This window comes from Chrysemys picta, chromosome 11, assembly GCF_011386835.1.
Source record: "Chrysemys picta bellii isolate R12L10 chromosome 11, ASM1138683v2, whole genome shotgun sequence".
NCBI lineage: Eukaryota > Metazoa > Chordata > Testudines > Emydidae > Chrysemys > Chrysemys picta.
This window is the reverse complement of record NC_088801.1, coordinates 11191856-11209222: the sequence shown is the minus strand read 5'-3', so window position 1 is coordinate 11209222 and position 17367 is coordinate 11191856. Positions and strand designations below refer to the sequence as shown.

At 42.3% G+C, this 17367-nt stretch overlaps 1 protein-coding gene across 3 annotated transcripts in view; it reads left to right on the top strand.

Annotated features, from left to right (window-relative positions):
* ADCY5 (adenylate cyclase 5) overlaps positions 1-17367 on the top strand; it is a 305275-nt gene that overhangs the window by 228661 nt on the left and 59247 nt on the right. For all 3 annotated transcript variants that reach the window (XM_042843089.2, XM_065561499.1, XM_005279813.5), the window contains exon 8: positions 3133-3273. In XM_042843089.2, the coding sequence (XP_042699023.1) occupies positions 3133-3273 (141 nt within the window). The remainder of the gene's footprint in view (positions 1-3132; positions 3274-17367) is intronic.

The following is a 17367-nucleotide window of genomic DNA, read 5'->3' as shown; positions in this document are numbered from 1 at the left end:
AAATTAGATTTAGGCTTCTAAATCTGTTAGGCATTGTGACACTGAATACAGCCATGTCTAAATACCATTAACAATCTGGGACTTCTTCTTTTTTTTTTAATTAAATCACAACATACTTTTAAAGAGTTCAATCAGAAATCTGAATATTTTTTTTTAAAGTAAATTTAAAAAAAATCAAGTTCAGAAGGTTCTTTTAAATAAGTGGTACAACTAACAGTGAAGTCCATTTGAGCAAGAAGTTTGAGTATCGTGTTTTATTTCTGCAAGCAAAATTTTGCCACCAGAGGCTTTGACTGAAAAACACTGCCCCACACTGGGTTTTATCTATGGCAAAAGCTACAGAATACATGGTTCAAAATCTCTCCTACACCATTTTGAGGGGGAAGAAATGCAAGAGTTCTTCACACAGCTTTGGATAATTTATATGGCCCGTGATCGCATGGTTGTAAATGACCTCAATAGTGTGTGTGTTTACCACAGTTTGTTTCCTAACCTTGCCCCAACCCAGAACTGTCAATACACCTGTACCTACTGAGGTCTTTTATTCCCTTCAAATTAATCACACAATTGACATAATGTAAATTTAGTATATGACAGTCAATTGTCCCTAGTCAAAAGAAGTTTACTAATTGGCTGAGACCTTTCAGTTTATATGCTTGGATTTCTGGAATTAAGTCTTTGTTTAAGATTATATCTACATTTACTAAGACTAATATCATATTGGACTGTGCTTCACCATTGGGGGAAACTTGTCGCATGTATCTTTTATTGTCTGTTGACGTAAAGGCATTTATAATGTAACCAGATAGGTTTGCTTTTATAGGTCTCTAGACTAGATTTACTGCCTAGCTTTTTTTTGATTGCTACTGGTTGAAAGTCTCTCGCTAAGCTGTAATAAAATGTACAGGCAGTGTCACTTTTATTATTCAGAGCAGTAAATATTTGGTTGTAGATATCTAATCTGTTCTTTCTGCTAGTGTTTTTCTGGCATCAGATGATATATACAGATCTGTAACTATGCAAGGGGTTGCAGCTAGAGTACCACAAATGATCGTACAGGTTAGAAAAGTAAAAGTTCTGTGGCTTTTAAAAAAACCCGATAATAGTCATTTCATACTTGTGTATTTTTAGAAACATTTAAAACACAGCTCTCTTGGAGATTAGCTAGTTTCCATAATGGTTGCTAATGTGAAGTTCATCTGGCACAAAATGTTCACAGTTCCAGCTCTTATAGATTAAACGATGCTGGTTTGATGCAGGTGAGAGACAGGAGTGACAGTCATAAGGTTTGTTTCCCCACACCTGTCTTTCTGTGGCTTAAGCAGTTCGTGATAATGTGTGGCTTCTTCTTCTAAGTTTTGCAATGGAGCTGAAAGTTCTTTGCGGTTGCCCCCAGCCCATTGTAGTAATACACTAGCAGTGCTCCCAGCGACCTGGGAATCGGTAATGAGATAGATAGAACCCTTGCAGCAGTTCAAATGCAGCCTTGGGGCAGTAGCAACCCCAGGCTGTTATTATCCAGTGGCTATTAAGAGTAACGTCTCCATGGCTGTCAATCTAGCACCTTTCCCCAGCACTAAATTTACAAATTTTTAATTCAGAAAAGCATGACAATATAAAACATGACAGTTAACTCTCTGGTTACCATGGAAATAGCACCAGTCATTCTGTGAGAACGTGACAGGAACGTGGTGAATGCCTTGGAAACCACAGTTACTGCTTGGGACAAGAGAATCCGTATGGAGACTATATGGACTAACCTGTATCTTCATCAAAGACTTGAGCTGAACCAGGCTCAATCATTTTGAAAAAATGGTGGCTTTTTCTTTTCTAAAATTGTTTTGCTGCCTCTGCAATTCCTGGCTTTGAAATCCAAGATATGCAATAATAATTACGTGAGTCTGTTCTGGTGCTTGTGCTCAGCCAGATCCAGGAAATCTTCAAAAAAGGGTGACCTCACAAGCTATTAAAAAAACAACTTTTCAAATGCTCATTCCAACAGAACCCCCGAACTCTCCAAGGGTCGCCCATCTCTCAGGAATGATATATTAACATGCTTACGACCACGGCCACGTTGGTTTTTGTTAAGTCAACGTGGTCAGATCACCTAGTTCCCTACTAAGCGACCCTACTACTCTTGTTGAAATCTTGGTCTGAATGAAAACTGCAGGATTGATCCTGTACAAGCTACTCCTGCCTCCTCTACAAAGCAGAGGCCAACAAGGGGAGGACAGAGAAAATCCTATGTTGAAAAAGCAGTGCTTTTCATTAGCTAGAAAACACCCTCAAAATAAGTAATTCACAATACTATTATGTCACCCCATAGCGCCCTGCACTTCTGTTTTTATTGGTGATGGGCCTGAAATAAATCTCTGGGTTCAAACACACCCAACCTTTGCAGCAGTCTTGAGTCAGGTCCAAATTTCATAGCTATCTCTTACCACCAAACACCCTTCAACTTCGGGAGCATTTCAGTCAAAGACAAAATGGGCAGTTAGAGTTGAAGAGGAGAAAACACCCTTTTCACCTTGTGCAGTACCATTATTTTCTTCTTAGCATTTACCAAGTACAGTACCCAGCAAACATTAAGTATTCTTCACCCCTTCTTTGGGAGGTATCCCCATTGTACAGGAGGGCAGGATCAGTGCCAGAATTGAAACCTGGCTCCTAGTTCTTTACTCAGATCAGCCCTCTGCCTTTGTCCCGTAAATTGCAGGCACATTGATTCGTGTTTTCCAAGGAACCTTAACACAGTCTCTCCCCTCAGAACTACAATTTTGTTCCTGAATTTAATTGTTCAGTCTCAAGGCAAAAAAAGACACCCTGTTTGCACGCACCAGAGCTGTTTGTCCTCACAGAGGAGGGGAGTTATCATTTGCTAGTAAAATGGTGGACAACAAATTTTGAGTCCTTTGAAAAACTGTCCCATTTTACTTATCTGTGACGCTTGGAAGGATAGGAAATAAAGCAATAAAGAAATGATCAGATGAACGCTCCTTATTTCTGTTGAAGTGCATGATTAATAGGTTAATGCAGGGGGATAAATGATCAGAAACAAAGGCGTCTGGGGGGTGATTGCTATGTAAAATGTTTCAAAATACGTTATGCAATTCTCTCATGTTTTTATTTTAGAAAGATGAGAAAGCGACAATAGCCAAGATGAACAGACAGCGCACCAATTCCATCGGCCATAACCCTCCACACTGGGGTGTGGATCGCCCCTTTTACAACCATCTGGGTGCTCACCAGGTCTCCAAGGAGATGAAGAGAATGGTAAAGATGTTTTGCTTTATGGAATATTTATTATTATTGTTTATTATTTATAGAGCACCAGGGGCTGTGTATGGCACATTGCAGAAAAATAGGGCACACTCCCTGCCTCGGAGGAATTTACAGTCTAAGGGGCCAATGCTGCACACACTTACTATTGGACACGGTGAATATTACCTTGACTTCAGAAGGACAATTCACAGCAGTACTAGGTACTCCTGGACACAAGTTTTTTGTGGGATTGGGCCCTAGGTTATTTGAGGATGACTAATACTGAGATGGGAGGTTGAATGGCAAAAAAAGACTGCTTTTATTTAACTCTTCACCATGTTGTGAACACTCACCCCACGTTGAGTGAGAAAAGCAAGTTTTCTACTAAATATGTGTAGACACCAAGTTTTCCATATGTAAAAGAGAGTAATTGCCAACGGTTATTTTCATTGCTTTGGATTTTTTATGTACACCTACTGTAAGTAATGTCATCATTTATACTCATTGGTCTCCAGAGAATCTTTTTCATGACTTGCAACTCTCCAAAGGAAAAGTGGCAGCTCCATCCCGTGAATTATTTAAGATTGCACTACACATAGCACTCAAGAATACACTGTAAAGCATATGGAATAGTTGACCTATGGCAATGGGTCTCTAGTTCCTAGCCTTCCTTTGGGAAAATTGAATTTGATATCCACCCAGTTGCCAACACAACTTCTTGACAGGGCAGTGCTGCTCTCTGGCTCATTTTAGGCAACATTGGAGATGGTGAGTCTTTCTTGCAGGGAATACAGGGAAATAAAGATGAAGGGAAAAAAAATTTAATAGGCAATTCATAATAGTAACATAATAATAACACTTAGCACTTCTGTAGTAATTTGCATGGTCACATTGGTTTACAAACATTAACTTATTAATCATTGATTAATCAAAGCTTTTAAAATAAATGAATTTCCTTTAATCTACATTTCAAGTTAATTCAGGGCAAAATTAAAAATGTGTCTCGGTTACAAATGGATACGTCTCTGAGATTGTAGAATCCTAGAAGTGGAGGGCTGGAAGGAACTTCAAGAGGTCATCTAGTCCAGACCCCTGCACTCAAGGCAGGACTAAGTAATAACTAGACCATTCCTAACAGGTGTTTGTCTAACCTGTTCTTAAAAATCTCCAATGACTGAGATTCCACAACTTCCCTAGGCAATTTGTTCCAGTGCTTAAATACCCTGACAGTTAGGAAGTTTTTCTTAATGTCCAACCTAAACCTCCCTAACTGCAATTTAAGCCCATTGCTTCTTGTCCTATCCTCAGAGGTTAAGGATAACAATTTTTCACCCTCCGCCTTGTTGCAACCTTTTATGTACTTGAAAACTGCTATCATGTCCCTTCTCAGTCTTCTCTTCTCCCAACTAAACAAACCCAATGTTTTTCAATCTTTCCTCATAGGTCATGTTTTCTTGACCTTTAATCATTTTTGTTGCTCTCCTCTGGACTTTGCCCAATTTGTCCACATATTTTCTGAAATGTTGCACCCAGAACAGGACACAGTATTCCAGGTGAGGCCTTATCAGCACAGAGTAGAGTGGAAGAATTACTTCTTGTGTCTTGCTTACAACATTCCTGCTTATACAACCCAGAATGATGTTCGCCTTTTTTCCCCCCCAAGAGTGTTACACTGTTGACTCATATTTAGCTTGTGATCCACTGTAAGCCCCAGATTCCTTTCTGCAATACTCCTTCCTAGGCAGTCATTTCCCATTTTGTATATGCGCAACTGATCATGCCTTCTGGGAGTACTTTGCATTTGTCCTTATTGAATTTCATCCTATTTACTTCAGACCATTTCTCCAGTTTGTCCAAATCATTTTGAATTTTAATCCAATCCTCCTAAGCACTTGTAACCCCTCCCAGCTTGGTATTGTCCGCAGACTTTATAAGTGTACTCTCTCTACGACAGCCAATTGGAAATTACAAACTATATACACACATATATTTTGCACACATAATTATGTGACATGTCGCATACACCCCCATATATTTTTGAAATTGCAGCGCTTATTGAGTGATAGGAGAATTATTTTTTTGTTTCCACTAAACATAATTAGGTAGGATTGAAGGTCTCTGCATTTTTCTGCAAACTGCTTATCATTAAGGCTATGTTTTAGTCACGGGTATTTTTAGTAAAAGTCATGGACAGGTCATGGGCAATTAAAAAGTCACGGCCCCTGAGCCCTGTCCATGACTTTTACTAAAAATACCTGTGACTAAAACGTAGCCTTAATGAGGGGGGCGCTCCTGAAAACTGCTGCTGGGGGCGGGGAATAGCATGGGGTGATGCTTCTGCTGGGGGGGCAGCCCGTGCCCCTGCTGCCACTCTGAGCGGGGGGCGGCCTGTGGCACTGCCGCTGATCCTGGTGGGGGACGGCCCCTGGCCCTGCTGCCGCTTCGGACGGGAGGCGGCCCGTGGCCCCACCACCACTGCCACTTTGGGCGTGGGGCAGCCTGTGGCCCCACTGCCGCTGCAAAATTCACGGAGCTCACAGAAAGTCATGGAAGCCGTGACTTCCCGTGACCTCCGTAAATGATTCGCAGCCTTACTTATCATTGACATTACACACCAAAAAAACTATGTTAAAAGAACATTATTCAAGTTGCAACATTAAGCACTCAGAAATTAGGAAACTCCGTCATTCAGGTGGCCTGGCTCACTGCAGCTAGGAGCAGCCATTACAGGGAAAATTCAACTTCACCCCATAGTTCTGGGCTGGAGGGAGTATGCTCAGCCACGCTGTGATGATTGCATGCAGAGTCTGGTCACACAAAGGGGTTGTGAGGGGCTCAAGTATACTCAGTGAGGATAGAATCTTTGGAGATTTTAACTGGTAAAATCTAAAAGTCTCTATGGAGCATGTGCAAACTGTGATTTTCTCCCCCCAAAGGCTGATAACATGGCCAAATGTAGGCAGACTTTCACAGGCCTGGCAAAAAGCACCTTGCTGACACAAAGGCCACTCCCCAGCCAAATTTCAAGTCCCTGCTCCAAAGCACGGGGATGCTAGGAGTGGAAATTATTACCAGACATTTTTAACAAGGGCATAACAAAATTTTCCTAAAAATTCAGCCAAATGCAGGCCTCTGCATGTAAAATTTCACCCCAAACAATTAGTTTGGTGAAGTTATAAGCAACTGAAAACAGGGTCTTATAATGGGAAGTGTCAGATAACCTTAATTATAGGTGGTGCTACCAGTCTGCCTATAATATCTTTTACCTTCACAATAATGAAGCCTAATCCATTTGTATCCCCATAGTCATGTGATCTTGTTTAATGAATGCAGGCTTTTTTTCCCTTCCCAAGCTCTTTAAATGTAGTTCCATGAAATAGCCATATCATATTATCTGTCTGGCAGTACATTTTGTTAGGCTTGGTCTACACTCACCCCCCAAATCGAACTAAGGTACTCAACTTCAGCTACGTGAATAACGTAGCTGAAGTTCGAAGTACCTTAGTTTGATCTTACCTCGGTCCACACGCGGCAGGCAGGCTCCCCCGTCGACTCCGCGGTACTCCTCTCGTCTAGCTGGAGTACCGCAGTCGACGGCGAGCACTTCCGGGTTCGACTTATCGCGTCCAGACAAGACGCGATAAGTCGAACCCAGAACTTCGATTGCCAGCCGCCGAACTAGCAGCTGGGTGTAGACATACCCTTAGTGGACAAATCTATGTTATTTTTTCAGTAGTTCGGACTCATAGGCATGATGTTATTAGCAAATCCTAATCAAGATAGCATGTAATTATAAGTAGAAGTTTCTTTTGAATTGGCTTGAAAAGGGTTGTTGCATCATCCTATTCAAAAAAGAGGAGTGAGCATGCCAAATGGTATTATGCTTCATGCTGTTAATTACAGTTTGCCATGTCTAGCTCGTTGTTCAGTTGGAAAAACATAATTAATTATTGACATATCAAGATAAGATTAAAAAAAATGTGCTGCCAATTGCTTGGGGGTGGGAGAGAGTTCTGGAACAAGGGAAGACAGTGTCACTTTCTCATTCCTTTACATATCTTGTACCTTAATTTGCAATGACTTTTACCTTTAGAAAGAGTCTGCAGCTCAGAAATTCTTTCCTGGTAGATCAACCTCCATTCCTTTTAGTAGCAGTTAATACTTCTTGGTTACACTGATGGGAGAATTTAATTTGAGAGACTGACGTTGTCTACAACTCTTTGTGTCAGATTCATTCCCAAAAACCAATTTGAAACTGACTCAGTTTTGTTTTTTACTTATTTTCAGGTTTTGAGACCCCCCGCTATCACTTTTACACAACACTTTCTTTTTGTTTGTGATGCTGTAGCCAAAAATAACACTTGCATTCTCCATGGAAAAGATCATTTTAATGTCCACTAGGCAGGTGGTTTGCTGTTTCAATCATAGGTGGGATTTTTTTCTCCCTTAAGGTAAATTCTCTTCTGCAGCGTTGTAATAGTTAGCTTTCTACCCTGCCACATGGGCAGTGCAGTGGATGTGTGTGGTATAAAATACATGTTGCCGCTATTGTATTAGATGCATACCCTGTGTTGTGTGCACACATGCACACTATGTCTGTAAACTATATGTCTGTGGGTAAAATAGACATAAAATATGGGTGCACAAAAATATGTGTAGGTGGACACAGGTTTTATCAGCACTTACGTGGGATGATGTCATGGCTTTGACCTTCATGAGTAACAGTCATCCCAAGCTCCTGAAAATGTGCCCTTCCCTCCATACCACTCACTGTGCATTTTTTCCCATTCCTAGCCCATGATGGTGTGGTATAAAGGTTTTGGCGATCCCTCGGGGTCAGGGATGCTCTTTTAGCCAGGTTTTTATTTTTATGGGTCCTTTGGTGACTGAGGAGTCCAATCCTTGAGCCGCAAACTCGTTGGCAAACATTACAGGTAATGTTGGAAGGTAGTGTTGGGCCATGATTGCTACATGACAATCATCTGTCCTTTCTTTTCTGGCATTTTTCTGTGACCAGGGTAAAGCGATTTTCCTCAAAAGCGACAGTCCCTACTCTGGCAAGTCTTGGCCAGTCCTGGGCTACCGTCTCCCAGTGCATGGTATCTATGCCACATCTCTTAATGTTTGTCTTAAGGGTGTCTTTAAAGCATTTCTTTTGGCCTTCCTGTTGTCACACACAAGAGAAACTACACTCTTCTGAATTGCATTTCCTCAGCAAAGACATTTTGGAATCAAACTTCCACATTCAGGAGGACAGAGAGAAATGTTCTAATGGCAATTTGATTATTTTTTTAAATTCTGGACATGGGGGCTCTGAGGTTTGAAATATATTAATGTTACTGGGTGAGATGGATTAGTGGTTGCAGTGCCCATACCTTTTTTTCTATAACTTTGTAAGCTTTATCTTGTCACTTCATTGTAACATGACACTTATGTCATGATGCAATGCAACCATCCTTGCAGTGAGACACCAGCCCAGTAGAGCACTTCTCACCAGCAATGAGGCATTGTTAGCGGGAGAGCACTGGGTACTCTGGGAAGTAGCTAGTCCTCATGTTCTCTTTGTGCTCTGGGGATGGGTTTCCAGAGGGTGAACTAAGTTGGGCTAGAATCACACTGTGATACCAACAACGCAGAACATCAAGTTGACACATTTGGGTTAGGTTTATTATCCTCAAACAAGGAGTGTTCACATGGGCCAGGATATCGTTTTTTTTATATATGGTCTTCCACAGTATTCTTGCCAGCAAGTTAAAAAAGTATGGATTGGATAAATGGACTATAAGGTGGATAGAAAGCTGGCTAGATCGTCAGGCTCAACCGGTAGCGATCAACGTCTCGATGTCTAATTGGCAGCCAGTATCAAGCAGAGTGCCCAGGGGTCTGTCCTGGGGCTGGTTTTGTTCAACATCTTCATTAATGATCTGGATGATGGGATGGATTGCACCCTCAGCAAGTTCGCAGATGACACTAAGCTGGAGGAGAGGTAGATACGCTGGAGATTAGGGATAGGGTCCAGAGTGATCTAAACAAATTGGAGGATTGGGCTAAAAGAAATCTGATGAGGTTCAGCAAGGACAAGTGCAGAGTCCTGCACTTAGGATGGAAGGGGACTGACTGGCTAAGTGGCAGTTCTGCAGAAAAGGACCTGGGGATTACAGTGGACAAGAAGCTGGATATGAATCAACAGTGTGTGCTTGTTGCCAAGAAGGCTAACGGCATATTGGGCTGCATTAGTAGGAGCATTGCCAGCAGATTGAGGGAAGTGATTATTCCCCTCTATTCTGCACTGGTGAGGCCACATCTGGAGTATTGCATTCAGCTTTGGGCCCCCCCACTACATAAAGGATGTGGACAAATTGGAGGGAGTCCAGTGGAGGGCAACGAAAATGATTAGGGGTCTGGGGCACATGGTTTACGAGGAGAGGCTGAAGGAACCAGGCTAATTTAGTCTGCCAAAGAGAAGAGTGAGGAGGGATTTGATAGCAGCCTTCAACTACCTGAAGGGGGGTTCCAAAGAGAATGGAGCTAGGTGGTTCTCAGTTGTGGCAGATGATAGAACAAGAAGCAATGGTCTCAGGTTGCGGTGGGGGAGGTCTAGGTTGGATATTAGGAAAAACTATTTCACTAGGAGGGTGGTGAAGCACTGGAATGGGTTACCTAGGGAGGCGGTGGAATCTCCATCCATAGGGGTTTTTAAGGCCTGTCTTGACAAAGACCTGGCTGGGATGATTTAGTTGGGTTGATCCTGCTTTGAGCAGGGGGTTGGACTAGAGACCTGCTGAAGTCTCTTCCAATACTAATCTTCTATGATTCTATGATCTTCTTCCTCCCACTCCTCCATTCTTGATCTTCCTCCCAAGTAGAGCAACAGAACCCATCCAGGAGATGGCCAGCTAGCACCAATCAGGGCACACTGTACCACTGGCCAGGGCACACTGCACCATTGCGTAGGCCCCTCCGTTTCTGGCACGTTGCCATACATGTGACTCCTCACTGTGGGGTCCAGATCCCCGGGACTCTGCTTCATTCCCCCCTCAATGTAAACTGCCTCAGCTCCTCACAGGATTTCCACCAAACCCTCTTTCTTTGCTCTTTGCCCGCCTCAGCACTATATCCCTCTGGCATTTAAAGGCAAGGGAGGATGGGAAACAGACACCACGAGAAATACCTGCCTGCTCCAAAAAAAGTAATGGAGAAAATAATCTGCCCTGTGTGAGAAACTGCTGTCAGTTGGCAGACTCTACTGTAAACCTTACTGGGCCACTGTTCCCTTGATGGGCCTGTGTTTGTTGCTTGTGATGCCTCTTCCAGCATAAACAGTGTAGAGCAATTAGAGTCATCTCGCTCATGTTAATTAGCCAAAGCAAACCGAGTGGAAGAGACCTGGACAAGATCGGCATTGTGACTGCACAGAACTGGAAAAGAGCCAGAGTAACTATGTGAAAGAATCTGCTGTCAGCTGGTTTCTATATTTGTTACTCTGAGGATATTTGTTCTTTCTAAAGCAACGGTGGTGGACCCAGGATAAACTAGTATTTATCCCCCCAGGGAAACACAATTTTGTTTGCACGGTGTGTGATATACACAAAGGAACAGAGTTCCTGCTCCTCACTGTTACACACTCAGGTTTTATTTTTAATTGAAGGGGGTTAATAACACAGGTGGCTTGAAAACGTGGTGATTATGAGGATGTTTTCACTTGTTCAATAGTAACAATACTTTGCTTTTCTGTAACACCTTCCAGACTTAAGATCTTGGAGTGTGTTAGGATGTATGAATGGATTTTAGTCTCTCACCCACCCAGGAGGTCAGGGAATATCTTTGTGTCTCAGTGCCCCCATCTGTAAAATGGGAATGTAAAAACTAAATCTCCTGGCCAAGGTCACAAACACAGTCTGTAGCGGAGTAAGTGTGGTACCTCTTTGAGAAAAGGAATCTTATGCTCTCTCTCAGGACTGCCCATCTGAGCTTGACACTGGCTCCTTGATGAGTTCCTGGGAGCCACTGCCAAATTACTATAAAATGCAGCGGATTGCAGCCAGCCGTATCTTTAATAAGAAAGTGCAACCCACAGAGATCACATGCCGCAGCACACAGTGTTCGTCTGGCTGCAAGTGGAAGGATAACATTGTTACCAGAGGAATTGACAGGCAGGATGGTTCGGGTAGACTGGTAGGAAGCACTGCTTATTGCTGCTCCACACATGTATGCCGTCCACAAGTGTGTGCTGCCGACTCATGGGTAGGGGGCCAAGAGCTTGCTGACTGTGTCCCTGACTCAACAGACCAGCAGACTTCATGGGGCCCCCATCCTAGCACTCAACAAGCACTTGGAAGGTGCAGCAAGTCCTGATACATGCACCAGGGGGAGAAGTCTGCCTCTGCCTTCTGATCTCAGTCCATTCTCCATAAATGTACAACATGGCGGGAGGCTTTTGTCCATGTAGTCTCAAAGGAAGGGTGACGAGTGTGAGAGTCTTTGGTTTGTAAATATTGCGCACACACAAAAACTGCTTTGCAACCTTAATCGTGTTCTTTTAACATAAAGCACTCAACATCAGGAAATGCCAGTCCCCATGTGCCTCTGCATTATGGGAGTTTTTAATTACATGATAACATATTAGTTTTTTTCCATAGGACTTTTGCCGCATTCAGTGGACAGAATGGACAATACTCACTTCAGGAGTGGTTATTTAATATTTTGTTTTATCCTCATTGCCCTATGGATTATTTTCTGCACATCTTTCAAACCCTGCTCTGAAGACAGAATTTTGAATGTCCATACTGGATCCTGTGAAAAAAGTAGTAGGTGACCATGTAATTAAAGATTATCATAATCCATACACACCTGGGTGCTGAATTAAGGTTGCATACCATAATCTATAATAAACTAAAGTACTTTGGCGTCAGTTAGTTGTTGTTCATTTAATAACACTTGTTTGGCTTTCCACAAAAAAAATATGCCTGTTTGCTCTTCTCTTTGTGGAACTAAAAATAATTTGTTTTTATCAAGAGTCCCTTTTAGTGCCAATTGTCTGTCATGGTGGCAGAGTTCGGCACTTCACCTGAAAATACACAGATTGAAAAGTGCCCTTGTGGCCATTGGACAGTTAGGTTTTGACCTGTAGAAAAAGCAGTGTGACATGCATCATGCTATCTTTCTAGTTGCTCATGCATAAGTGCTGGCATGGGTTCCAAAGGCTACCATATGTTCATTATATTCCTCTTATGCTGACAGAAGTATAACTGCTTAGGTTGACAGCTAGCACGTGTCTCGGGGAAAAGGTGGGGCTTCAAGTAAAAAGCCCTTTTAAGCAAGCAGGAGCAAATTTCACAAAATGTCAGCTGAGTGCTGGTGTGAACTCCAGGCATCTCTCCCCATTATTGTTTCACTTAGGGTACGTCTAAGCTGCAGTTAAAATCCCATGACTGTACCATGCTTGCTGATTCAGGCTTATGGGGCTCGGGGTAAGGGGCTTTTTAACAGCAATGTAGATGTTTGGGCTCCAGGACTCTGTGAGGTTGGAGGGTCCTAGAGCTCACACTGCAGCCTGACCCTGAATGGCTACACTGCAATTACACAGCCCCTTAGTCTGAGCCCAAGTCAGCTGGCATGGGCCAGCCTTCGGTTTTTAATTGCAGTGTAGACGTACTCTTAGAGGGAGAGGATCTGAAACTGAGTCGTTTTAGGAATAAAAAAAATTGAAATGTGCAATGCTAATTTGAAACCAAGCTTCAAGACTTCACATGCTTGGATTCTTTCATGTGAGTGGGTGGGTGAGATGCTGAACAGCTGAGCAAAGGTAATGGGAAGATTTGAGAGCTGCTGAGTTAAGCCCCGGACTGCACATGGGACCTGTAGAGAGCAGAGGCTGAGCTGCAGGTTCAGTGGACTCTCCATGAGAGCTTTAAGTCTCCAAGACTATTTTCCTGCTTAGTGGATTTAGTTCTACAAGAGGGGAAGGCATGAGCAGCTCCTGAAAGGTGTCAGGCTCCCTCCACTCCCATTGTAGAGAATGGGAGACGGAGCTGTTCAGGAGGCACTCAGCACCATGCCAGAATCAGGCCCATGGAGAGGCAAGCTGATTGTAGAGGTCTGCTCCAATAGGGTGACTGCTCTGTTAGCTAAAACCCAGGGGTTGGGGTAGGGAAGAGGAAAGAAAGGAATTTTGGGTGCAAATGTCTATGATTTTAACTTTGATTTAACTGAGGCCTGGTCTACACTGCACAGGTCAACATAAGGCAGCTTATGTCGACCTAATTATGTCAGTGTACACACTACAGCCTTGTTCTGCCAAGGTAAGTGCCCTACTACACCGACACAATAACTCCACCTCCATGAGAGGCGTAGCACTTAGGTCAGTAGAGGTAGGGCGACGCAGTGTCTGTGGATAGCTCTGTGTACACACTGCATTCCTTACATTGGCTGTTGGCTGTCTTGTCAGCTTCACAACTCCATACTGGAGCTATGGAATTGACAAGAAAGTGGGGCAGCTACAGCCCGAATGCCCCCGGCTCCCTGCTCCCAGCTGGGCTGCTGCCCAGAAGCTCCCTGCTCCCCACTCAGGGAGCCAAGAAGCCCAAGCAGCTGTCTGTCCCCCCCCCACTCCCGGCTGGGAGTGGGGAGGCAAGAAGCACGGGTGGCTGACCCCTGCTCCCAGCAGGGAGCTGAGAGCCCAGGGAGCAGCTGGGCTCCTGTCGGGAGAGTCCTGGCTTTCAGTCCCCCAAACTGGCCTTCTTCAGTCGGTGGAAGCGTTCCTAGTAAGGACACGTAGCACCGACAGAAGGAGGGCAGTGTGGACATCAGCCACTGCAATAATTACTGTGGTGGCTGTAAATCGACCTAACATAGGTTGACTTAGGTATAGACATATAGATATCTGACTTTTACCCTTTCTGCCAGGATCACCTGGTGATACAATTGCAGAGCTAATTCCAACATAAAATTGAAACACAGTCAAATGCAGTTTAAAAAATAACCTGACAATAAATGTGTTAAAGTTATAAGCACATTGGGAAAAAATATTTTGGATACTATTAATGCAACAATTAAAGGCCTACATAAACACATGTGAGACTCCATGTGGTTTCATTTGGAGCTCTGTGGGCACCCAAGAGCAGAATGTAGTACCAAATATTTTATTGGATTTTTACATCCCAATAAAAGAGCACTTGCATAGTTGCCTGCTCATTCAGCCGTTAAAAAAAAAAAAAAAGACACTTAGTACCATGCACTGCGTTAACTCAAACGACTGTCTCCATATTGTGCAACTAAAGCAGCCTATTTACACCATTCCTTGCCTCCACACCGCCTCACAATGACTCCCATTATTCAGGAAATCAAGGTTGGAAAAAGTCTCAACACAGCAAACCCTCCTAACTTTACTCCCCCAAGTGTTTCTGTTCTATCAACTATGATTTGAAGAAAAAAACATAGTGGGGGCAAATATTCCTCTCATTTACCTCCGTGCAATCTCACTGAAGGCAAGAGGATTTACTCCTGTGAGTGAGACAAAGGGGGGCTGATCAGTTCTCATCAGACCTGAACAAGTTCATCATTATTTTCTTTTCAAGCAATCATTTGATAATCATTGTCTACAGTGTGGAATAGGGCAGCTGAGAATAGACTTGACCCACTATTTTTTCCCCATCATTTTTAGATTCTGAGAATTGGTTTGTAATTTGTTTGACTGCAGAAGTGAGAAAATATCAATCATTCTATTCTAGTCTAATCTTTATATGTTTTTATACCATGCTCATCACTATGGTGTATGAGCTCGTAGGAAATTGCCAATCTAGTTTGTTTTGTTCTTACAGCCAGATCTTTAGGTAGCTCAAATTCAGTAAGAAAACTCTTCCCAGTTACACCAGAACAACTCCCTTGATTTCAGTGGGGTTGCTGTACTTGTGTGGAGAACTTTGCTTCATATCCATGATCCATATTCTTCTTCTTCAGTGTCTGGAGAGTGCATAGAACTTCATGGAACCACCATAAAAATGTTTAATACCTCATATAGGCTAAATACAATGAAAGTCGAACTTTATTCTGGTGGATCAAGACTGGCAATCATCCTGCATTAAAGTTCTTTAAAATAAAGTTAAAAGTCAGCACTTATTGTTTTACATATAATTAGCATATAAAACCTGAAGTTCTTCAACTGATAGCTGTATGGTAATGAGTTTAAGTGAAGGGGACTTTACATTTATTACATTCTTATTTTTACTTGAAAACCTTGGAATTGCTCTAATAATACAGGAACATTCTAGACCATTTTGTTTTGAACGGCATCTTTTGAACAAACCATTTCCCCAAATGCTTTACATAATTAATGTAAATAATGTATCAAAAGCTTAACCTATTCCATATACCGAAAAGTCATTTAAGACATTAAATCAAAAGTGTCAAATGCAGTCTAGAATGTGGACTGAATTACATGTTTAATTATTGTCTATGATCCAATAAGGCCATACGTTACCTACCCTTAATGCACAGCAGAACTTCCTACGATATCACTGGGAGCTTTGCACAAATATCAAGGTAGAATTGTGGCACTTAGTTAACAATGAATGCCAAAACTTTCTAACGGGGGCTCTGATTTTTTGAATGTCACAGTTCTTGGATGCTGAACCTTCAACAAAATAATTTCAGTGATGCTGCAGTTGAAGTCAATGAGAGATGTTGATTGTTGCTCAGTTGCTTTGATTTCAGGCTCAACGTATCTAAGATTGGGCACTTTAATTTTAATGCCATTTCGAAAATAGAAAATAAAGTTGTTGTTGCAGTCATCATCACTTGGTGGGAGGGGATTAAGGATGGGAAGGAATGATACAGAGCACTTCCCAGGTTTACTGATATTTCTGTCTTTGTTTCTTGGCCATTTGAAAGTTAATTAACCAAATTTGCAAGCCCTGTTGTGGTAGTTGTATGCACAGTGTAGGCCCATCACTCTGACCTGTTCCATGTGAAAATATGGCCCCTGAATTGTCATCATCAAGATTAAAAGTTCAATGAAAAACTGGTAAGTGTGTGAGGCTCACACCCGTCACGGGTGTTGCTTCTGGCTAAGACAGTGCTACATTTGGAAGGTTATCTTAATAACCATAATGACAAGAAACGTTTTGGGGGGCAGGGGATTCAGTGAAAACTTTCATTCTGCAGAAAATGAATCTGTCGCTGGGCCAGATATATCCACCATGTTGACCAAATCTAAGTCACGAGCCAGCAGCTGGACACCCGGTACTAAATAATGTTTAAGGAACAACTCGTCACTTTTTACTGCCTGTGAAAAGTTCCGATTGGCACCGTTGGAACTAAACCCCTCAAGTCACGAAATGGGTACAGCGCAGGGCAGGAGCAGTGGAAGCTTCCTAGACTACCTTGCAAATATGCCTCAACCTTGCTCTGCGGGTGCATACTTTTGCATAGTTTGTTCTTCATGCTGACTCATTCCTTAAAATCTTTGCTGGGGCTGCCAATTGTTATGGTGGTGTGGACAGTAGGAGGTAGACTGACCAGAGGCTGTCACATCCTTGGAGCTGAATGAAAAGGTAAAAGGCAGATGTAAGACTATTCACCTTCCTTCTTAAATTTACAATAGTTTAGTTATTGCAACAAGTGTTCTCAAAGTTGGCATTATTATTTCAAAAGGCTCTTGACTTGAAACAGAAATAGTGATCTGCTTGTCTTATATTTGACAAATGTTTTATCACTTTCTTTAAATAATCTGTATCGATCGGCAACTTCAAATAAACTCAGTCAGTTTATAAAGCAAGCAAGGAGATTAGAATGATTTGAATTGTTAGAGCAATAGGCACTCATATAAATCCATATAATAAAATTTTGGAACAGAGACAGCAATATAATGGTCAGTCTTTCTCTCCCATTCCTTCCAAGCACTGTAATAAAAAATAATTACTCGTGACTCATTCAATGTAAAAGTAGGTTTTAAAATGTATAGGCTCAAACAGATAGAAGACCTGTTAAATCATCTCGTCCATCCCTTGTTAATACTATTGTCTTGGCTTTGTGCCGCCAGTGCAGCTAGGTGTGGATTAATATTCCTGAATTTATATGTGGTGGATTATGTTAATTTTACAGCAGTTA